The sequence below is a fragment of the Trichechus manatus genome, unplaced genomic scaffold (genome assembly GCF_000243295.1).
Source record: "Trichechus manatus latirostris isolate Lorelei unplaced genomic scaffold, TriManLat1.0 scaffold00006, whole genome shotgun sequence".
Lineage (NCBI taxonomy): Eukaryota > Metazoa > Chordata > Mammalia > Sirenia > Trichechidae > Trichechus > Trichechus manatus.
This window is the reverse complement of record NW_004443942.1, coordinates 19,571,501-19,596,202: the sequence shown is the minus strand read 5'-3', so window position 1 is coordinate 19,596,202 and position 24,702 is coordinate 19,571,501. Positions and strand designations below refer to the sequence as shown.

The 24,702-nt window shown below is 35.0% G+C and overlaps 1 protein-coding gene across 5 annotated transcripts in view; it reads right to left on the bottom strand.

Annotated features, from left to right (window-relative positions):
- METTL15 (methyltransferase 15, mitochondrial 12S rRNA N4-cytidine) overlaps positions 1-24,702 on the bottom strand; it is a 276,524-nt gene that overhangs the window by 135,132 nt on the left and 116,690 nt on the right. For all 5 annotated transcript variants that reach the window (XM_023737910.1, XM_023737901.1, XM_023737920.1 and 2 more), the window contains exon 3: positions 17,884-18,020. In XM_023737910.1, coding sequence (XP_023593678.1) covers positions 17,884-18,020 — 137 coding nt within the window. The remainder of the gene's footprint in view (positions 1-17,883; positions 18,021-24,702) is intronic.

The following is a 24,702-nucleotide window of genomic DNA, read 5'->3' as shown; positions in this document are numbered from 1 at the left end:
ACTCAGTCTGGTGGAGGCCTTGGTAGCTGTGGTCCATTAGTCCTTGAGACTAATCTCTTCCTTGTATCCTGTTCTCTTCATTCTCCCTTGCTCCCGAAGGGATGAGACCAGTGGAGTTAAATATACATTTTAAGCCACTCAAAATGCAACTATTTTCATGAAATTAGATTAATCCCTTCATATGAGAAATTTATATTGTAATTAAGGGCATAATAAGAAATAAAGACTAACTTTGGTTTCCATTTTAATTCTTTGCATAGAGGTAGATAATTTTTTGAAATTCCAAGCTTAGATTAGCTCTTAATTCTATTTTTCCCATGATGTGTATGCTGCTACCTTAATAAGAGAAAAAATGGGTCAAGCCCTGATAGATATTCAGAGTGTGGGTGGAAATTCTTTGACAAGCTTTCTGGGGATACCTCTAACATGGGAATTGCTGTTGAGATTCCCGGAGAAAAAGATAAAATTGTGTCAATAGCCATAACTCTTACAAATAAACCCTTTCACACCCACTAAAAAAAAGGTTAGAAAGGTGCCTGAAATCTAGCAATTAACCAGAAGATCCTATGCTGAGCCTACACATTGCATACAATATGTTTCTTTCAAAACACTTGCTGGTATGAAAAATAATCCTCTAAGATAGAAAATAAGTAAGGGTGTTAGTATAAAAGGTTCTTTCTAAATTATTCCATGCATTCTAATATCTTTAATCATTACATGACAATTTAATGTCAAATTGTTTTGACTTTTTTTTTTCCTTTCAAAGAAATGATTAATTTTATCTATAGGAGTAAATTTGACATATGAAATCTGAATTTTTCAATTTCAGTGAAAAAGAAAACAGATTAGCATTATTAGAGACTGAAAAAAAAGTTCCTTTTTAACATAGGGCATCTAAACACCTTGTAATGGGAAAACCTATCTACCTGTCTACCTGTCTGTCTGTCTACCTGTCTATCTATCTACCTGCCTATCTATCTGTCACAAGTTCCCATGGTACAGGACCTCAAGTGCAAGCAGAACTGATACCAAGTCTCTCTACAGTAAAAGTTAGTAGTAATGACTTTTGAGATCACTAGAAGGTATACTATATCTAACCAGAATTTATCACCTAATATTTCTTAATAAATATTTAATGAGGAGTTGAATCTTCAATTAGCCTCTTAATTCTAAAACCTACATCTAGACTTAGAACCTTAGAACTTTATTTTAAAGGGTGGTTTGGGAATTTAGAAGGGTTACATTTACATTATGAAATAGAAAGGAAGATAAACAGCAAATTACATCTAATTTTTTCTTCTATCCATTTGATGTAGACAATGGAAAATCATCATCCATCCATCCACATGACATTAATTGAGTATTTACTATATGCCAAGGACTGTACAAGGTTTTGTAGATACAAAGTCAGGTAAGACAGAGAGACACCTTAAGGAGAACATAGTGTATGGAAGTGAGTCACCCAAACAGTGCGTTAAGAACTCTGATAAAGGTTGCACAGGGTGATGGGGAACAGGGAAAAGATACTTATATCAAACTGGGAGTGTCAGAGGAGGTTAACACTTAGTTATAAAAGATAAGCAGGGCAAACAGTGCTTTAGATAAAGGAACAGCATGGAGAGAGGTATGCTACAACATGAGGAGTCTATGTAACACTATTTTTTATTTCATGGAGCATATGAGGAGACTGGTGTAGAGTGACAGGTGATAAATCTGCAGAAAGACATAGGCTAGAGCTTCAATAGCCTCATGTGGTAGGCTGGAAAGTTTTTAACTTTATCCTGAAAGCTATTGTGCACCACTGAAAAACTATAAAAATTTTACCATAGAACAAAGCCTGTCGTATAGGAGTATTACTTGAATAGCTCATTTAATTTGATCACTGATGTCTTGTTGTTATATTTTAATTGTCGTATGAAATGTCAATGAAATGTGCTGTGTAACGAGTACTCTTCCTTCTCTGTAAATATTTGTTGCAATGGTATTTTATTTAAATAGTATAGAGTTAGTTCTTCCATGCCATAAGAGGGTATTTGCATAATATCTAATATTTCTGGGTCCTGACTTTCATTAACCCTCTATTGAACCACCTGTTTAATATCTGCCTTTCCCTGAGAAACTGGGAAGGGATCATTTTGGTCCCTTTCTCCAACCATATCCCCAGACTGTAGTTTAATATCTGCCCCCAAATAGGGCTTCTTGAATTGAATTAAATGAGTAACAAACAATGTTAACATAAAAAATAAGAACAGACATTCCAAAAATAATTTAAGTTTTGGTTTAGAACATGTTTGTCATTTTCTCTTCTAGGAGATTTACTACCTGATCATGTTAGTGATTTGCCTGTCTGTCTATCAGATAATGAGCTCTCTCTTGTGGTACAGAGACCTTATCTTGGGCTTCTGAACATTCCCCATGCCAAGCCTATTTCCCCTACACAGAAGGCATTAAAATGAATGCTAAATTGTACATTAAATTTAGATTGTAGTCTCTCAGAAAGCAAGAATAAAATACTAAAGTAGATAATGCAATCTAGCAGCTGTTTGTCTCAGATTTATTTTAAACATCAGGCAAAAGTGGGGGTGTAAAGAACAGGGGGATTATGCATGTAATTACAGCAAACTCATTTTGATTTAATTAGTTTATGATGTTAGAGAAAATACAACTATTGCTTTCATTCTTTTAATAACCCAGAAGCCCAAACATAAAGAGTTCTACTAAAATTTTCTCATATGTAATAAAATACGTCTCTAAATATGTATTGTTTGTCCCAAGATAAAATAAAATCTTTCTAGGTATAGTCATTCTTCTGCTGAACAAGCTGCTATTCTTATCCTGGTACCATATGGATATGTTCAAATGACGTAGGCAGTAAAAATGGATTATCTCAAGTTTGTGAAAAGGTAATTCATTTTTCATAGTTATCATAATATGAAATATATTTTGCATTTCAAATATATATGTTGACTTCCATGAATCAATTTTTTAAACCTCTAGGCCAAAAATCCTAAGTGAAGAAATACATCAGTAACACTATTTGGGAATGGGTATAAAAGTGCCAAGTATACAGGTCTATAGTTAAATTAAGGAGCCCTGGTGGTGCAGTGGTTGAGTGATTGAGTACTAACAGAAAGGTTGCTCCACATGAGAAAGACATGGCAGCCTGCATCTGTAAAGAATTACAGCCTTGGAAACCCTGTAGGGCAGTTCTACTCTGTTCTACAGGGTCGCTAAGAGTTGGAATCGACTAGACGGCAATAGGTATAGTTAAATTTGTTATCTGTCATAAAGCAAAAAACAAAAAGCTTATTTGAAATAAACATGTGCAGACTGTCTCCTCCTACCAATAATAAGTTAGATGATCAACAAATAAGAATTTAAGTCTACAGGTAATGAAGACTACTCAGGAATCAGCCCTCTAGAATTTTCAGGCTTCAGAACAAGATGAGACTAAAAACAAAACCCAGGAAAAACTTCAACTTTCTTTAATAAGGAAGCAGCATCTTCCGGGAAGTCAGGAGCATATGAACGTAGATGGAAAGTGCCAAAAAGCAGGAGACATGAAGGAAAGCAGCTTCTGAGTGGTTGATGATATTTATAAAATATTAGTTATTATGGTCTGAAGACAAGATTTGTGGAGAAATTACAACGAATAAAAACAATGTAAATCTGGGGGGAGGTAAGGAAGACAACGGTACAGCTCAGCGGAGCGGTGATTAGAATTGTGACAGGCATAGTTGTTAGCTACTATGGAGTCACCTCTGACTTATGGCAACCCCATGTACAACAGAACAAATGTTGCTCGGTCCACACCATCTTCATGATTGTTAGGATGCTTGAGTCCATTGTTAGGGCCACTGTGTATTTTGAGTGCCTTCTAACCTAGCAGGTTCATCTTCCAGCACTCTATCAAGCAGTATTCTGCTGTGATCCATAGGGTTTTCACTGGCTAATTTTTGGAAGTGGAATGCCAGGCCCTTCTTCCTAGTCTTAGTCCAGAAGCTCCTCTAAAACCCTGTCCACCATGGGTGACCCTGCTGGTATGTGAATACCAGTGGCATAACTTCCAGCATCATATCAACATGCAAGCCACCACAGTATGACAAACTGACATATATGTAATGGGCATAGTCTTCAAGATTTACACAGAGAATGGGAAAGGGAGCCTGTAACAAAAGGCAGATAACAGAATGATTTGCAAGGTGAGAGAAGGTGGATGCAGTACACCATACCCCAAATCTCAGAAGAACTCTGATCTGTGTATGTTAAAAAACCAAGCAGGTAAGGACAGGAAATAATAGCCAGTCATCATCTTGGTATATCTCAATGAAACTTTCCAAAGCCTTAGATTAATGCATAATAAAATTATGTATTATTTTATACAATAATTATCATAACAAAGCAATAATAGCTGATATTTATTAAGCATTTTATTACATAATCTTATTTAATCTTCATAACACATCAGGAGGTAGATATTAATAGTACCTCATTTTAGAGACGAGAATACAAATTCAGAAAGGTAGGTTTCTTGTTCAAAGTCCCACAGCTAGGAAGATGCAGAAGCAAGACTCCAAACCAAGGCTGTTTGATTCCAAAATCTAGATTGCTCCCCTACCTGTGGGGATAGATATTTGAAATAAACCAATTCCAGATGAGTTCAAAGAGGAAGTATCCAGTTAAAGAAAGTTCGGACACCTGGTAAATCTGCCAAGAAAAAGATAACACATCTAAGCAGGGAAACCGAGTTAAGTTTAATGAAGGGACTGTTTACAAAATTGTGAACTGGTGGTTAAGGGAAACCACGAAGGGATGAAGACGCACCCTGCAGCTAGTGAAGAAGGAAGGGGAAGGAGCAATGACTGGAACCGTAAAGAGTCAGAGCTGCATCTGGTAGAAGGCTGTGAACAGTCACCTTAGAAGAGGACTGTGGTCACTGCTAACACACAATATGACCTCACTCTCCTCTGCCTTCTGATATCCTACCAGTGCCTCCCAGTTGCTGAACCCAACCAGAAGCCAGAGAAAAGGAAGCCTGTTGATACATCCATAAAAATCATCTTCTAGGGGTACAGATCAGTGTGGACAAAGGCAGAGGGAGGATTTAGGGACAAATGAAGACTGTCTAGGATACCTGATAGGAATTCAGAAAAGTGAGGGTCTACTTAGAAAGCTGAGAAAAGCAATTCACTTGGTATACTTGGGATAAGGTAACTTTCTCAGCCTGTTCATCATTCCTTCTCTAAGCTACTATCATAGTCCCAAGTCAGCAGCAAAGATAATTATTCTCTGTGCTATATACTGTAAATGTTCTTGAGTATAGGCATTATGTCTTTTATCCCCTACTTTGGAACTCTATTCCACTCCCAGCCACATGCTCTTTCTTAATAGCCAGTGTCTATATTTCACATTCTATCTAATTCATTGCAAGGCAGTTAGGCAAAGTACATGTTAAGGGATGGCAGCTTTCTGGGGTTCTAATCCTCTAGGCAAATTCAGGTTTTCAGGCAACAGGATCCTAGAAAGTATAATTTCTAACAAAATAATTGATTTCTGTTTTGTTTGAGCCATAAATAAACAAACATTTGTTAACTTCCATATATATTCCAAGCAAAGAGCTCGTTTCTGGGATGTGGACATACATGAGACATAGTTTATGTATTCAGTGAACATTTAGTACCCAGTTTAAACACATGTGTAATATAACATGACTGTGATTTTCAAAAAAGTTTGATCATAGTTAGAAATACAGTTTCATAAACTCACAAATATATATATACACATGTATTGTTTCACTGGTAACCATACTTAATTTTACTTCCTGTGATGTAGTATAATATTTCCTGCTCTATTCTATTCCATTCTGTTCCATGAAATGTTAATCAGGACCCAAAAAACTGATCTCACGACTCACTAATAGGGTATGCTAGACAGTGTTCTAAGTTTAATCCTCACAACATTCCAAGAAGGTGGGATTATTATTGTCCCCATTTTAAAGATGAGGAAACTAAGGAACAGATAGGTTAAGTAACTTACTACTTATCTATAGTGAGTAAATGGCAGAGCAGCAATTCAAAAGAAAGTAGCTACCAGTGACAGCTCTGACAGGGATCACAACAGAGTCCTGGACAGAGCAGGAGAGAAACAGAACAGAATTCAAGTTCATGAAAAAAGACTAGACTTACTGGTCTGACAGAGACTGGAGGAAACCCCTGAAACAGTGGCCCCAGTCACTCTGCTAACCCAGAACTGAAACTATTCCCAAAGCCCACTTTTCAGACAAAGATTACATAGGCTTATAAAACAAAAATAACACATGTGATGAACGTGCTTCTTAGTTCAAACAAATATACAAGACCAAATGGGCAACTCCTCTCCAAAAGCAAGACAAGAAGGCGGAAGGGACAACAACTGGATGAAATGGGCACAGGGAACCCGGGGTGGAAAGAGGGAGCGTACTGCCACATTGTTGGGATAGCAACCAATGAAGCAAAACAATATGTGTATAAATTTTTGAATGAGAAGTTAACTTGAGCTGGCAACTTTTACCTAAAGCACAATTAAAGTTGCTAAGACCTCTTGAGGCAAAACTGAAAGATACTTATTGCTGATCACACACAAAGAGTGAAGGTAAGGAAATGGTAAAGTAAGACTAGTGCGTGATGCATGATAGGGGCTTATTCACCTAATGACTGGTGGTGCCATTCACCCAGAGAGGGAAAACAAGAGGTGGAACATATTCTGGAGGAATGACTAACAGTGGTCAGGAAGAATGTAAACACTCTGTAGCACAAAGGAACATGGCAGGATTGGTCTTAGTCACTCCTTGTCTTCTTTATATTGGCAAGACAGAAGAGGCCAGTGGGAATTCTTAAAGGGTCTTTCAAAATTCAGATTTACAATATTAGCTTCAATTTCACTGATAAACACAGAATACAATTTTACCTTGGAAAGAACTGTTTTAACCGTTTAGAATCCCATTACAATTGGAAGCCAGAGACTATTATAGCAAAGTAGAACTTCTAAGAGAATGATCAGAAGAAAAATCTCTCTTCCAGGCCCAGCTACCACCAGCTTTCATAGCCTAAAACCTAGTCTCAATGAATCCTTCCCAATTTTGCCCTCTTCCTACCCATTCTTCATACAGCAGTTAGGATAATCTTTTAAAAATGCAAAAATTATCATGCCAATTCATTGTACACTTTGGTGGTTTCCCATTGTTCTAAGGATAAAGTCCAAAATTCTCAACAAGATTCTGTATGCTCATGCTCTAGCTTACCTCTCTAGACACTCCTCCTCTCCCTCTTTATCATCCATTCACACTGCTCGTTTTACAGTTCCTCCAATATGCCATTTCCTTTCCTGTTAAAGACCTTTGTTATCTTGTTCCCACTACTGCAAATGTTCTCTGGCTTCATCATCTGCCCCTCCTTCACCTAGCTAACAGTCACTCATCCTTTAAGTCCTGATGTTCCAGAGTAGATTGACTCCCAATGCCATATTGCTCTTAGAACACACAGTACTCATTCTTAGCCATGATTACAATTGCAATTAAATAATTAATTGTGAAATTATCTGTTTCTTATCTATTTTCTCTTTACACGTAAGCTCTGTGAAGACATGAACTTTTTGTCTTAACACCTCTGGAACCCTAAGAACTAGCACATTGCCTGGAAACAATATGTATTTATAGAATTAATGCATCTTTCTCAAGCCTTGGAAGTAAATATTTAGTAAACCATAGAGTCAAGCACTTTCACTCCCTCAAAAAAAGGAGGCTGATATCCCTTGGGCAAAGGTTATATTTAATAATAGTCAATGGTGCAAAGTATAACATCTTGTTTTAGTAATGTTCATGTTACCAAAAATAGTGAAAAGGTGACAGACCATCATCAATAGTTCGAAATAGTCCAGTTAATTTTTCCAAGTTCTCTTTTTTTCATACTTGTTTATAGTTATGAAAATTCTTTCACTTTGATGATGCATAGCAGAACTGACCTCCTATGGTTAGTAAGATTACTAGCAGCTGTGTCTCATATCTTATACTGGCAGTCTAAATTTTAGGTAGATAGGTCTGTTTATGATAGTTTATTCTTTTACATAACTTCTACACTGGCCCTGGAGTCAAAATACCTAGGTTTGAGTCCTGGCTCTGGTAGAGAACGTGATTAACTTGCTTCTAGTATAATATTGTAATGTGGTAGAAAGAACACAAGCAACAAGCCTGAAGCCATGAGTTCCAGACTTGCCTCTCTCCTTGTTTCCTGTGTGAATTTGACCAAAAATAAGAACTAGCAGCTTAAAAGGAAGAGAAGGCAAGAATAGATCATATCATAAGGGTAACTTAGAATAGATTATATCATCTGGGTAAATACACTTTTAGCTCTCCAAGTAAATGCTCGAAGAGCAAACTTTAATAGAAAAGATGGAATCCAGCTAATAATGTCCATTTTTCTTTTCTGCAAACAAACAATAAACAATAACAACAAATGGAAGTTTAAACAGTACCAATAACTACATGTTCCTCAATGCTGTGCCAGATTTCAGGAAAAAAAAAAATCTTCTAACTAAATGTGAGACTGCACCCTGATTCAAGGCAGTAGAGCCAGCTAATAAAAAAGTTAAAGTTCCAATCACACAAATTGCCTCAGAGACACAGAGAGTGCCTGAAGGAATTCTTTAAACCCTGTGGATAGGAATACTCTAAGGCTGCTAGGGCCATTTTATTCCATCAGCTCTTCATACTCAGACACCAATACATTTAGTACTATATCCCTTGTTGTTCTTATTAGGTGCCATCAAGTCAGTTCCAACTCATAGCGACCCTATGTACAACAGAATGAAACACTGCCCAGTCCTGCGCCATCTTCTCAAATCATTGCTATGTTTGAGCCCACTGTTGCAGCCACTGTGTCAATCCATCTCGTTGAGGGTCTTTCTCTTTTTTGCTGACCCTCTACCTTACCAAGCATGATGTCCTTCTCCAGGGACTGGTCCCTCTTGATACCTTCTCCAGGGACTGGTCCCTCTTGATAACGTGTCCAAAGTTGTGAGACAAAATCTCGTCATCCTTAATTCTAATGAGCATTCTAGTTGTACTTCTTCCAAGACAGATTTGTTCATTCTTCTGGCAGTCTATGGTATGTTTGATATTCTTTGCCAGCACCATAATTCAAAGGCATCAATTCTTCTTTGGTCTTCCTTATTCATTACCCAGCTTTCACATGCATATGAGATGATTGAAAACACCATGGCTAGGGCCTGAAGCACCTTAGTCCTTAGAGTGATTATCTTTACTTTTTAACACTTTAAAGAGACTTCTTGAAGCAGATTTGTCCAATGCAATCCATCGTCTGATTTTTTGACTGGTGTTGCCATGACCATTGACTGTGGATCCAAGTAAAAGGAAATCCTTGCTAACTTCAATATTTTTTCCATTTATCATGATGTTATTTACTGGTCCAGTTGTGAGGATTTTTGTTTTCTTTATGTTGAGCTGTAATCCATAGTGAAGGCTGTGGTCTTTGGTTTTCAGTCAGTAAGTGCTTCAAGTCCTCTTCACTTTCAGTCAGCAAGGCTGCGTCATCTGCATATCTCAGGCTGTTAATGAGTCTTCCTCCAATTCTGATGCTGTGTTCTTCTTCATATAGTCCAGCTTCTCAGATTATTTGCTCAGGATACAGATTTAATAAGTATGGTGAAAGGATACAACCGTGACACACATCTTTCCTGACTTTAAACCACGCAGTATCTCCCTTAGGGATTAGCCAATTTAGCCACTTAGGGATTACAATTCATATAATGCAATGACATCAAGGGCAGAAATGGATAGGTGCTGTCAAAATACACCCTGAGTGTGAAGACTCTCCCTAGACTGCATAGGCTGGAAAGGCCAAAAAAGTAATACACTATGGAACTAGTAGTTTTTATGAACTGCATTCTCCAACAAGAATAAAAATATAGGGGAAGCCTCCTCCTTTTGGCAGATACTAGACAAATGACTCCAAAATACTCAAGTAATGCTCTAGCTTAAAATCTGAAGGGAAGATTCCAGGCCCACATGAGTGAACAATGTGCAGGTCAAAGTAGAATGTATCTAAATAGTAAAAACTATACACATAAACACACAACCAAGATAGAGCCTATGAAAAGATTTTAGAGGAGAAAACATGGAGAACTCTGTTCTCAAGATATAAAGGAAAAGCATACTTTTGAAAAGGTTTATTACAAAAAAGAGAAAAGTTTAGAAGGGATATACTTGGATTCTACAAATTTCAAAAAGATATGAATTGATGTATATTCTACTGACTGTGAAATAGAACATAAAAATGAGATAAGAGAACAAAAGGAAATAAAAATAAATTGGTAGAAAAGAGTAGGTCAACAAATTAAATAAGAAAAAATTACTAGAAAAGATAAATTCCAATACATGAATTAAAATCTGAACCAGTGGCACTAGAAAAACCATAATCAACACTGCAGAAAAATGAAATTTGTAATATAAAAAAAAAACCTTGAAGAGATTTCCCAGAATACCGAGATAAAATGAAAATAGCTGAAAACACTAAAAGAGGAAATAAGATGTCAGGACAGATAATATGAATCCAATCAACAGATAATAAGTGCTCCCAGGTTAGAAAACAGAAAAAAAAAAAAAAGTGTGTGTGTGTGTGTGTGTGTGTGTGTGTGTGATTGAAACAAAACCTTTTCTTTGTAGAGGAAAGACCTGACTCAAAAATTGTTCACAGAGTACATAGAAAATTACTAAAAAGAGACCAATCGGTGATATTTCTTAGCGGAATTTATGAATAGAAAATACTCACCAAAGGGGGAAAAAGAAAAAAAACCCAATAAACCTTCAGCCTGAGGGTGGGGCTAGGAAACAGATTACCTAGGAAGGGAAAAAGCAAACTGGGTTCAGTTCAGACTACTCCACAATACTACATTCTAGAAGGAAAAAAAAAGTGATATTTATGAAATTCCCAAAATTCCATATTAAATCAAGTTGTTGTGAGAAGACATGAATAACACAGCATCAAGTAGAAAAAGGCTCAGCTATTTCCCTTTTCCATACTTACATAAAAATACTTAAAGATGTAATCAATTTAGATATGAGTCCACATAAAAAACTCAAAATAGGGGCTTAACATATTATAAAAGGGCTAGTTGTGTTCACTGAAATGGGTCTAAGTAAAATATCTTATATATGATTGACAAACAATGCATGTGCTAATTAATAATTATCATGAGATGATATTAACGTGTAAAATCCAAGATAATATTTATGAAAGTGGTTTGAAAATAAAAATAAATGAGTATTAAGTTCTCACCTTAAATAGACGTGGACAGTCAATAAATATTGTTTCATTCTGTACACTTAACAATAAAAAATGCTGAAATACTTTAAAAAAAATCCTAAAGTCAGTGTAGTAAATTAAATTTTGTAGTAAATTTTAAAAAAGTCTGTCATCAAAATCACTGAAAATTAAACATATATATATATATGCACAATAAATGTAAGAAATTTTAAAAGTTAAAGAAAATTTCAATAAAGCTTAATAATAGAATATATAAAACAAGATAACAGAGGAAGAACAAGCCCATCCTGATTTAATTACCCTTTTCTCAGAAAAGATACTCAGATTTGCTTATACTAAATATATCTTGTATTGGTTGTTTATTTGTCTAAAATAATATCACATAGTAAGATTTAAAATACTTAAAATATAGCTATGGATAATACTATATAAGAATTATAGTTCTAATGAATTAAGTTCTAACTACATGATGGATTACACCTCAACATGAAGAAAACAAAAATTCTCACAGCTGGACCAATAAGCGACACCATAATTAATGGAGAAAATATTGACATTGTCAAGGATTTCATTTACTTGGGTCCATCATCAACGTCCACGGAAGCAGCAGTCAAGAAATCAAAACAATGGGATAGTAAGAATAGCAGCCCAACTGGAAGAATGTAACTGATGTCACTGAATTGTACATGTAGAAATTTTTGAAATGGTGTATCTTCAGCTATGTATATTTTCACCAAAAATAAAAAGGTCCTCCAAGGTGGAGAAGGGAGAGTGTTGACATGTCATGGGGTTGTTAACTAATGTCATAAAACAATATGTGTACTATTTAATGAGAAACTATTTGTTATGTAAACCTTTATCTAAAGCACTATAAAACAATTTTTTTTATTTAAAAAAAAATCAAATGATGTATTGCATTGGGCAGATCTGCTGCAAAAGACTTCTTTAAAGTGTTCAAAAGCAAAGATGTCACTAAGGTGCACCTGATTCAAGCCATGGTATTTGCAATTGCTTCATATGCATGTAAAAGCTGGACAATGAATAAGGAATACCGAAGAAGAATCTGAATTACAGCGTTGGTGCAGAATATTGAATATATCACCGAACTGCCAGAAGACCGAGCAAAGCTGTCTTGGAAGAAGTACAGCCAGAATGCTCCCTTGTTAGTAAGGATGGCGAGACTTCATCTCACATACTTTAGATATGTTATCAGAAGGAATCACTCTCTGGAGAATGACATCATAGTTGGTAAAGGAGAGAGTCAGCAAAAAAGAGGAAGAGATGGACTGACACAGTGGCTTCAACAATGGGCTCAAACATAACAATGATTGTGAGGATGGTGCAGGACGGGACAGTGTTTTGTTCTCTTGTACATAGGGTTGCTATGAGTTGAACCAACTCGATGACACTTAACAACAATACGTGATAGAAATACTCTACAACTAATAAAATTATGTATTTTAAGATAATTTAATGAAATATGAGTGTGTTTACAACATATAATAGAATAAATTTTGTAAAATATATGTGTATAAGAAAAAAAACGTTGCCGTCAAGTAGATTCTAACTCATAGCGACCCTGTAGGACAGAGTAGAACTGATCCATAGGATTTCCAAGGAATGGCTAGTAGATTCAAACTGCTGACCTTTTGGTTAGCAGCCAAGTTCTTAACCACTGTGCCACCAAGGCTTCATATGTGTATAAGAATGCATATATAGATATAACCAAAGGGATTAGAAGAAAACATAACAAATTGTTAAAACTGGTGGTAAGATTATGAATGATTTTAATTTTCTTTTTGATACTTTTACACATTTTATAATTTTAATTATAAACATTTTCACTGAGAAACACAAAATACTGGAATAAATGAGGATGCAGAATAAAATGTCAATTCTTTCTAAATTAATTATGTATTTAATGCAACAGATCAAAATGATATTTTAAACTTGACCAAGATTTTCTAAAATTCTGGTACGTTAAAATAAATGTATAAAAAGCAAAAGTATCTAAGAAAGTACAAACAAGCAAAAAAAAAAATAGTATATATAATACGATGAAATATTGACAAAAAGATGGAATAAAATACACAAAATCATTAACACTGATTATCTAAGATGGTGGAATTATGAGTGAGTTTAATATTTTTCTTTAATTTTTCCATATATTATAAATTTATCCCAATAAGCATATCTACCTTTATAAACATTTGAGAATAACAGCTTATCACATTTTTATAATTTTTAAAATTACTGTCAAATAATCAATTATGATTTTTTTTTCTTCTGTATATATGACTATATTCTCCAAATTCAGTATAAAGGGCATATACCACTCCTAAATTCAGGGGAGGAAAAACATTTTTTTAAAAAAGTTTTATTCTAAGATCCGTCTTCCACTATGGTAAGTCAACCAGCACCCCATTGCTCCAATTTAAATGTGTTTCCTCTTGTACAGTCTTCAGAGACAATGAGGAAAAGTTCAGTTTTCAAACAACTGACATGTCATCTATTGTGAAAGAACTAAAATGGGTTAGCCTAAAATTCAGCCTTCCTATGAATTTCTCAGTTTTCTGTGAAAATGTTAGTTTCTATTTCTGACTTAGTATGACTGACTAAAGAACATGGGATTTTTTATGAGTGTGAACTCCTCTTCTTTGATAACAGCAAAATAAATAAATAAAGAGATGTAAATTACTATATTTCCTCAAAAGAAGTTCACATTAAAATGATGAAATGTTTCCTTTATAGTTTACATTAGTACAAGTTGTAATTATAGATCTATTTCTAAGAAGACAATCTATCTAATCTGTCTATCCATCCATCCAACCAACCATCCATTATCCTAAGAAATAACCCCAGCCTGAATTTATACTTTTCTCTCTCGGGCACATTTTTATACTATTACTAAATATGTATGTATTCATGAATAATATATAGCACAACTTTGCATTTAATACATACATATTAAAGAGAGCGAGAAGTGATCATATAGTCTTTGCTCCTCTCTTTTTTTTTTTTTTACCTCATTCCCTTCACTTCTCCTTATCATTAACCCCTATTTTCTCACTGTCTTCATGATTATGTATAGAAACAATGCATGTACAAAGTGTGTAGTAAAATTTAAATACGGTTCTAGAGGGATTCTGCTTTACAAAAACGGGATCGTATCATACATACTTCACTGCACCTTGATTTTTTTCATCACTGGCTCCTGGATCTCACTCCAAGTCAATGACCTCAATGTACTCACTATTTAAAGCTACATATTGTATTTAACCATTCTCTTAGTGATGGACATTCACTTTATTTCTAGCTTTCTGCTACTAGTATTGATGATGCAGTAAATACATTACAAATGTTTCCTTACATATGGATTATTTTATTTAGATGGAATAGATTCTAAGCAGATTATGTATTTTTTAATATTAAAAGATGTCCACTAAAAGTGAATGACAGTATCCTTTTCCTTATATCCCCAAAAGCAAAAACTGTTAGGCTTTTTCCAGTTCAAGTGTATAGTACTATACCATTATTATTTTAATTTCATTTTCCTGACTGCTATTGAGATGGAATATCTTTCAAGCTTAATCTTCTGTGAATGAATGACCTCTTTATATTTTGGCTGTTTTACAAATTGTATTTTATAGCCTTCCTATCAATTTTGTAAAAACTCTTCCTATACGGTAGATACTAATCCTTTTTCATCCTCTGTACCACTAACATTTCTTCTTGAAATTAGCTGATTGGAAACTCTGTCATATTTTCCAATATTTAATTTTTTAAATGATCTATCAAGTATGTCTGAAGTTTATAAGGTTATGGTTTGGAGTCTTGATTACAGAAGTTTACCTGCTCCTATTTTGTAGATGTAATCTCTTTAATTTTCTTATAGAAATTTTACTTGCAATTTTTTACTCTATCTGGAAGCTATTTTTTAATATGATTTAAAATAGGGGTCTATTTTATTTTCTTCATGACAGTCATACCAACGTAATCTATTTAATAATGCATTATTTTCTCAATGAGTTAAAACAGCTTTTTCTTCTAAAACCAAAGACACAGGAAAATATTAGCCCAAAGGACTAAAGGACCACATGAATCATAGACTCCATCAGCCTGAGACTAGAAGAACTAGATGGTGCCCAGCTGTCATCACAACCGTTCCAAAAGGGATCACAACAGAGAGTCCCAGACAGAGTGGGAGAAAATGGTAGAACAGAATTCAAATTCACGAAAAATATCAGATTTACTGGTCTGATGGAGACTGAGGGAAATCCCCAAAACCATGGCCACTGGACCCTCTGCTAACCTAGAACTGAAACCATTCCAGTAGCCCACTTTTCAGACTAAGATTAGACAGACCTGTAAAACAAAAATAACACATGTGAGGAACGTGTTTCTTAGTTCAATCAAATATACGAGATCCAATGCGCAACTGCTGTTCAAAAGCAGGACAAGAAGGCAGGAAGGGATAGGAACTGGAAGAACGGACACAAGGAACCTGGGGTGGAAAGGGAAGTGTGCTGTCACATTGTGGGTATTGCAACCAATGTCACAAATCAATATATTTATAAATTTTTGAATGAATGAGAAATTAACTTGAGCTGTAAACTTTCACCTAAAGCACAAAAAAAATGAAGTAAAATAATATCTTCTACTCAATTCTTTTATATAGTGGAATCTATTTCTGGATTCTCTCTTTCACTAACCTCTGTGTCTATTCTTATGACAATATCATACTGATATTATTACAGTGATTTTATAGTATGGTATGATATCTGGGAAGGCAAGTTTATATTCTTCAATAAAACTATAGAGTTCTATGTTTTTTGTTTTTTTTATTTGGAAACTAAAAATTCGTTGTTAAATTTATTCCTAAATACTTTATATAGATTTAGGTGCTTTTGTAAATGGAATTTTTTCCCCAATTGCCCTCTCTAGGTACTTATTACTCGAGTAGTTTTTTTTTTTTTTTAGTGTTTAACCAATCAATTTATTATTATTAAATCATCTTATTAAATTTATAAGTCTGTTTTTTCGTTTTTTTTACCACCACCCATCTGTCAGTTTGTCATACTGTGGTGGCTTGTGTGTTGCTATGGGACTGGAAACTATGCTACTGGTATTCCACATACCAGCAGTGTCACCCATGGTAGACATATTTCGTCAGAGCGGCCAGACTAAGACATAATAGAAAGAAAGGCCCGGCAATATACTTCCAAAAAATAAGCCACTGAAAATCTTATGGAGCACAGTTCTACTCCGACATACATGGGGTCGCCATGAGTTGGAGTCGACTTGACGGCAACTGATAAGGTAAGAATACTTTAGGAAATTTCAGGTCAGAAGTGAATTCATAAGACATTTAACAAACGTGAACGCCCTAGTACAAAATCCTCTTAAAAAGGTACATACAAGTTAAAGTTACATTTCAGAATGAGAGAGAATGATTAAAAAAATTGTTTCATTAAAAAAAAAAAAAGTACCTTGTTGTTAAACCACAACCTCATTTTATTCTTAGAATAAAAGAAATACCCTGGGGTCATATAGTGGGTTTCAGGGATTCTATAAACTCCTTAATCTTGCAAAGAATAGTCTATGTATATTTATTTACATTCTTATTGGAAAAGTCAGTCACATTCATTCAATTTGCAAAGAGTCTGAGACTTGAAAGAGGTTGAAAAAGACTATTCTAGATTATTAATTCCATTTTTTACCCCTAGTCTCTGACTGAACTTTTACATGGTCATACTTTTGGTACTTCACCAAAGAGACCATTTCATCACTGGACAGCTAAACTAGTAAAAACTCTAGTTAACACTGAGAAAAATTAACCTCTGAAACTTCCATGTATTTTCTTAATTCCAGCTCTCTAGCATGAGAGAATTCCCTATCCCAGAAAATATCCCTTTCACATATTTGGATATGGCCATCTTAGCTCCGAGATAATTTTCTTTTTTAGAATGATGGCTTTCAAACAATACAACATATAGATTTAACTCCTTAATTTTCTTTAAACAGGTATTTTCACCACTCATTAAGACAATATTTTATATTTTTAAAAGTTCTACACTGAAAGCTCACTAATTCTGACCAATTCTGACTGACAGAGAGATAGATCACTCCAACTTTACTTGTGAATTTCAGAAAGAATTTAGAGAAAACAAATTTATTATTTTGATGTACGTAACTCCTGCAGAATTTGCACATATTTATTCTACTAAATTCTTAAAACTATAACTCATGAAATTCTTTAAAAATTATTTTGTAATTATAGGTTATTTGTCAAAATATTATCCATGGATGAGTTTCAACATATCTTCAGTGTTGTAGCCAGAAGTCATTCTTAACTTATGCTTATGGATTCAGAAAGGATGAATGCAGTAATATTAAAGTGTCACTAAAACCACCATTTACCTTAATTCTTATGGAGAAAAAGGGGAAAATATACAGTAGAGTGAGGCACAACATCATATGAGGGAGAACAAAATTTCAAGGTGGTAAACCAAGCTCTGTAAAATTCAGAACTAAAATTAAATAAATATATAAAAGTATTACTTACGGATATGATTCTGAAAGCTGTTCAGCTATTGCATAAGCGGTAGGGTCTCTGTCTACAGCATACAGAGTAATATCTGATTCCTTGTGTAGAATGGCTCTTGTGTGTCCTCCTGAACCAAATGTCATATCTAGAAAAATCTAGCCAACAGAGGAAAAGAAAATTACCAATTAACATGAACAGAACCTATTCCTGCCAAATACCTTAATTTCTAGAATCACATAATAATTTTCAGCGTAGACAGCAAACAGAAAAACAATTAAAATCTTTTTCTTAGAGCTCAACTTGTTATGCATGAGCTCTGGCTCAATTACGAGTGATCAGTCCAACATAACTGGTCAGAGTATGAGTAAAATGATTATTCTCAGCATTAGACGGCCAACTCAAGACAAACTGAAAGTTTCCTCCGTAAGGTCAGCATGACCACAATATTGTGCTGCTAGATTTTTAATGCTTTCCAGCACTTGGCTGGAAATGACATTTCCAATGATTTATCATCATCTGGAGATGGCTGACAATTAGTGTAGCTCACTTTATCTCAATATCTCTAAATGCTTAATATGGAAAGTAAAGACATTTAAAAACATTAAAAGAGATAGAACACCTAACGATAGTCACAGGACTTATCTTAAAAACCATGAAGATCTGACCTGGAAAAAGCCCCCAAGGCTTTTTAAGTCAAAACATCTGGGGTAGGTTCTGGTTTTGACACTAACTAGCTGTCTGTCTTTGGGAAACTAACTTAAAATTCCATTATCTTTAGAGTCTCCAGTGTTTATAAAGAAAAAGAAAAAAAGAAGATATCACCACCACCTACCTAACTGGTAAAGTGATATATAATTTCTCATCTAAACCAAGATACTTCTAAGAGAAAAACATCCAGTAATAATTCTGACAGGACAACAATATGAGGTACTTGAGTGCGCGTCTTTAAATGTCTGGCTCATTCCAGATACACAATAAAATTAACTGAATCTGAATCTATTTCTTGGCTATCTGGCCAATTCCAAGCAGAACAGTCAGGTTACAGTTGTGCAAGAAACCAGACCTGGGCCATAAAAAACATATGTGCGTACAAGTTAGCTGATCATGGCTGATTTGGAAGTCAACGCACTCTCAGCACATCCCCTCACAGTTAGGCTGTTAGTTCACTATGGCCCGTCAAAACCTTCTCTGGGGTTAGGAAAATAAAAACAATTAGTCTAATAATATTGAATACAATGACAAATAACCTACACAATTAGTCAGATTTTTTAAAATATTTAAACATTTAACCTATAAAAAAAAGTTCATATATACATATCAGAAGAAGGGAGAATTCATGTAATGGATTTCAATATGTCCCCTGCTCCGAATGTTACAACTTCTTTTAGGGAGAGTGGTCAGAAACAGGGCACAATTATGCTTTCATTTTTTTGTTCCTTGCTCCCATGTTGAAGTCCTGTTCTCAGAAAAGTCAGCCCATTATTCAAGGAATAACATGGAGGAAATATTCTGATCAAAATTGAGAAGAAGAGAGAAGTCAAACATACGAGTGATATAAATGTGGTAAAAATGTACAACCACTACTTTTTAACATGATGGTGTTGTATAACCTAACCTTGTACTTCTTGCTGTCAGAGCAAAGGCATGGGTATGTATATTTTTCATCATTTTAAACAGTAACCTTTAAACAATACTTAAAGTCTTATTATTCTACAATTGTTAGCAGTACATATTTAAATCTCAAGATAGAATAATTTCTCTTCCCAGTTTGTACACTTATTTTATGCATCTATGAGTAGGTAAAAATCTTCTACCATACCTTACCTCACTTTTAAAATGGCTAGGGGTTTGGCATAATTGAAAACAAAGAACTCCTCCCATGCAAAACTATAAACCACTTCCTTGTTATGGCAACAATACCTTATCATAAACCAGGAAAGTCCCAATCAATATTTAAAAAGCAAATTACTCATCATTAAGAATATTCTGGAAAATGTGAGTGAGATGATGATTATAATTTACATGATTATTTTTTAATATATCATGATTATGCCCTTGGAGATATACTGACAATCAAGGAAGTTTCCACGGGGGGGGGAGAAATCTATTATTACCAGTCAAGTATGAATGCCAGAAAGCAAAAAGTGGGAGACAAATGGGATTTATGAAACTAGATGTGAACTCCACCATATGTCCTGGGTTAACAGGTGATTGAAGCCATCAACTTTCATTTTTATAATTCTACTATACATTGCTCATAAAATATAACGGTGACATGTAGCTCTCACAGGGCACCCAGTGCTATGTTTAAAAAGGCAGCCAATTAGTTTTCCCCTTCTCCTGGGTCATTAACATGACATAAGACCACAGTTTCTTATTTGTACAAGTTGATAAAAAAATAAGAACAGCCATTTTTGTTTGCTTAACAAATTTAAGTGCACCAAAACAAATAAATCTGAATGTTTCACAGTAATCCTTCTCTAGATCTTATTTATATAAGTATTTCAAATGTGTATCTGATACTCCAAACATATATGGAACTCTTTCTTTGAAATCACCTCATATAATTTGCCTAAAAACACCAAACTCATATTTAATACTGAGAGTTTATTCTGTTATTTCATTTACTACCTACAAAACAAAGAAACAAACGTTGCTGTTGCGTCGATTCCGACTCACAGCGACGCTATAGGACAAGTAGAACTGCCCTCATAGGGTTTCCAAGGCTGTAAATCTTCAGTGAAGCTGACTGCCACATCCTTCTCCCACAGAGTGGCTGGTGGGTTCGAACTGCCAACCTTTCAGTTAGCAGCCGATCACTAAATCACTGTTACCACCAGGCTCCTTGACTACCTATACAGCCCTAGCCAAATCATTTTAACTCTCTGAGCTTCAATTTCCTTACCTAAGAAATGAGGATAAACTGTACCCGTTTACCTCACAGAAATGTATAAAGATTAACATATTTCCTCCTTGCAATTATGAAGTAGGTGTTATTGTTAGTATTTTAAATATATAGAAACTAAGGTTACACTCAGCTAGTTAAGTGGCAAAGACAGGAATTGAATCCAGGTGTATCTGGGTCTAAAACCTCTTGTTCTTTCTTGCATCACTCTGTCTCCATGCTAAATCAATAAAGTCTGTATTTGCACACTGCTTTATGGTGTACCAAGCATTAGTGTTTTCCTACCTGGTCTAACAAAAGCCCTGTGAGAGTATGGACAACTGGTATTATCCTCATTTTCACAAAAGAGAAAACTCAGGTGCTGAGAAATAATGTGACTTAAGGTCATATTAACAGTAAGTGAGGAGAAGACAATTCTAAGCCAGGTCTCATCAACTCTAAATTCTGAGCTGTTTCTAAGAAAGAAATAGAATAAAGTAGAGAGGGAGGGATGGAAAGAAAGGAAGAAAGATGACAGTATAAGAAACATGGCAGAGATGGTTTGTAAATAATGATACAAGAAAAGCTTAGTTTTTTAATAGATCACTCATCCCCACTGGAATTTAAATGTTTTTCTTTGTGTGGCAGGATAACTTTTGATACATGTGTGTTTTGTGCTAATACGCACACGCACTCATCCTCTCTCTTTTTCTTTTCTCCTCTTTCAAGTAGGTGTCTATATATGTAGAGCTTTAGGATATATGTTCCTTGGAGATTTTTGCATGGCAGAAAGTAAAAACTATCAAGACAACCATTTTCTACCTTTTAGTAAAAAAATACAAATTTCAGAAAGACAGAGTGCGAATTATCATGGGTAGGTAGTGTGCTTAAGAAAAGAGAGCGATTTCTCTGAATTTGGTAGATGAGAGAGAGAAAAGATGAACAAATCCCAGGAAGCTACAGTGCCAGTGAAGTGACTGACAGGTGATGAAATCTCAAAGCGGCTGGCTGGATGATGAAATGAGGGAGGATGGACCTTCAAGCACTAGGCTTCCAGGATCACCAGAGATTTCCATGCTCCTTGGAAACCCTGGTGGTGTAGTGGTTAAGAGCTACGGCTGCTAACCAAAAGGTCGGCAGTTTGAATCCACCAGGCGCTCCTTGGAAACTCTATGGGGCTGTTCTACTCTGTCCTATAGGGTCGCTATGAGTCAGAATCAACTCCACAGCAACGGGTTTGTGGCACAGACACAGCAAGACCTTTGGTCCCAGTGGTTCACAGTTTAGAATAAAAGACATCTCAGAAGAAACCAAGTATGGCATGAGGTGAGTTAAAAGATGTCAGGTCTCTGCATACCTCTGGATGGGCAGGGAATGACACAGATAAATGGCTTCTCAACAAAGGAGGATTGGGGACTCAGAATGAAAATGAAGGTGGTGTAAAACAAAACTAAAACTAGCATTTGAGGAGGGAGACTCATAACTACATCCTCTAACATTGCCTGCAGTTTAATGTGGTAGCATCAGTATATATATTTGTTGTATATGTATTTGCTGTATATATATATCTGTTGTTGTTTATTGTTGTTAGGTGCCATCAAGTAGGTTCAGACTCATAGCAACCCTATGTACAACAGAATGAAACACTGACCCATCCTCACAATCATTGCTATGTTTGAACCCATTTTGCAGCCACTGTGTCAATCCATCTCACTGAGGGTCTTCCTCTTTTTTGCTGACCCTCTACCAAACACAATGTCATTCTCCAGGGACTGGTCCCTCCTAATGATATGTCCAAAGTACATGAGACAAAGTCTCACCATCCTCACTTCTAAGTGAGATATATTTAGTGAAGTGATATGAAACAAGGAGCTCAGCCCCCAAAGGTATCTATGTTGAAGATGCAATGCTCATTTACGCATGTGAGTCCTCAAAATATAAGACTTTTTACCACAGGACAACATAAAATAGTTACAGGATTAATGAATGTATGTGTGTTTATCCACCCCATGATGTCCAACTTTTAGGAGTCATTTAAGCAGCAGTGTATTTTCAATATTACAAACTGATCCATTAATGAGCAGAACTCTTTCAGAACATCAATAATGATCTGAAATTAATTGTACTGTATAATTCCATAGGACATGTTTTTATTTGCTTATCAGCCTCCTTTACATGTGAAATAAGAAAATGGGCATCTCTTATTTTAGGTTGGCTGTTTTTAATCTAATACAACTAAATGACATTTTAACCCTATGATTAGGTTCCACTTACTTCCTCCAAGATGAGTCATACTTCAACAGTTGAGCTATAGCTATGGATCAGATATGGGCAGAGTACAGACACAGAATTTCAGAGCTCAGAGGAACATAATTGACTATTTATTCCACCCCCTCATTTTACTTAGGAGGGGACCAAGGCCCAGAGAGGTTATCTGGTAACTAGTTGAGGGAAAAGCTAATACTGAAATCCAGATCTTGTGCTCTTTCCACTTCACTTCATAATACTCCCCCATTGGAATTACATAATCACACAAAAATAAAATAAAATAAATTCTTTCAAAAATTTTATTTTTTCTTAATATGAAGATTGATACATGTGGGAACTTTGCTCCTTAAGCCTTCAACAGAGTTAAAAACAATCACTGTTCTACCACTCTATTTAAGTCTTTATGATGATAAATACATTGAATTAAGCCCCAAATACAATTACGTTGTACATGTTGTGTGGTATAAATGTCCGTCCATTATCTGTAATAGCACTAGTGAAGACTGACTTCTTGACAGGTTAGGTTTCAAATTCATCTTGAAATAAAAAAAATTTTTTTTAATTAAAACATTTAGAATTATAGGCTCCTGATTGGTTAGAGCTAGAAGGATGCATAGAAATAATTCAAGTTTAACTCTTTTATTGTACATACTACTCCATCTTTCTAGAATATACCTAGCCCAATACTTTTATATCTCTCAAATATGATCATCTTTAACACTCAGTTCTCTGTCCTGTTGGGTTGCTATGAGTTGGAATTGACTTGATGGCACACAACACCACCACTCAGCTCAGGCTCCTGTCTGAAGGTGCAAACTAATTGAAATCAAGGAATTTGCCCAAGATCATCTTGCACAGACTAAATAATTTAATGATTTATTGTTTTTCCCAATCTCAAAGTTCTAATTATTGAAATTTTCACACTGGAACAACACTGTTAAAATTGGTCATGAAAACATTTTTAGCCATAAACAGTACTAGGGCAGATTTTGCAATTTCATTTTCCTAATGTTGATTAGTCATTTCCAATCTGTGCAAGATTTTTAATAGTGAGTTAGCATCTGAATTTGGAAATATGGTTTACTTCACTTTAAAATTTCTTGCAATGAATATTTTCTGGCAATTATTAATTTTGAATTTTTGGAATTAAAGTGCTTTCAAAAGAATTTTAAAGTTCACCTGTTTGTGACTTGTTTCATTTGGAAATGCTAAAATTTCTCAGGCGTATACTTAAATTTCTAGATTTTTTCCAGGAGATAAAATAAAATTTCTAGTTTTTTCAAGAGGTTATTTTAAAAAATAAATTAAAATGTAAATAAAATGATTAATAATCTGTATATTTATTGAACATCTAGTATAGATAATGCATAAAGGTATTACAAAGACAGTAAGTTACGAGCCTTATAGTCTGGTGAGGAAATTTAGACCTCCACAAAAATAACTATAATATTAGTAACCAGAAATCAGCAATATAAGGAAGGCATACATTAAGTTCTACATGGAATCAAAGACGAGAAATTTCTTCTAACTGGTAGCAAGGTTGACTGAATTGGAGTCTACAATTCACCTGGGCCTTGAAGGCTGAGCAGAATTCAGAGCTGACTTTCTTATTCTCCCATCTCCAAATCCAATCAGCTACCAACTCCTGTTGATTTTACCATACAAATACCATCCTGAATATTTCC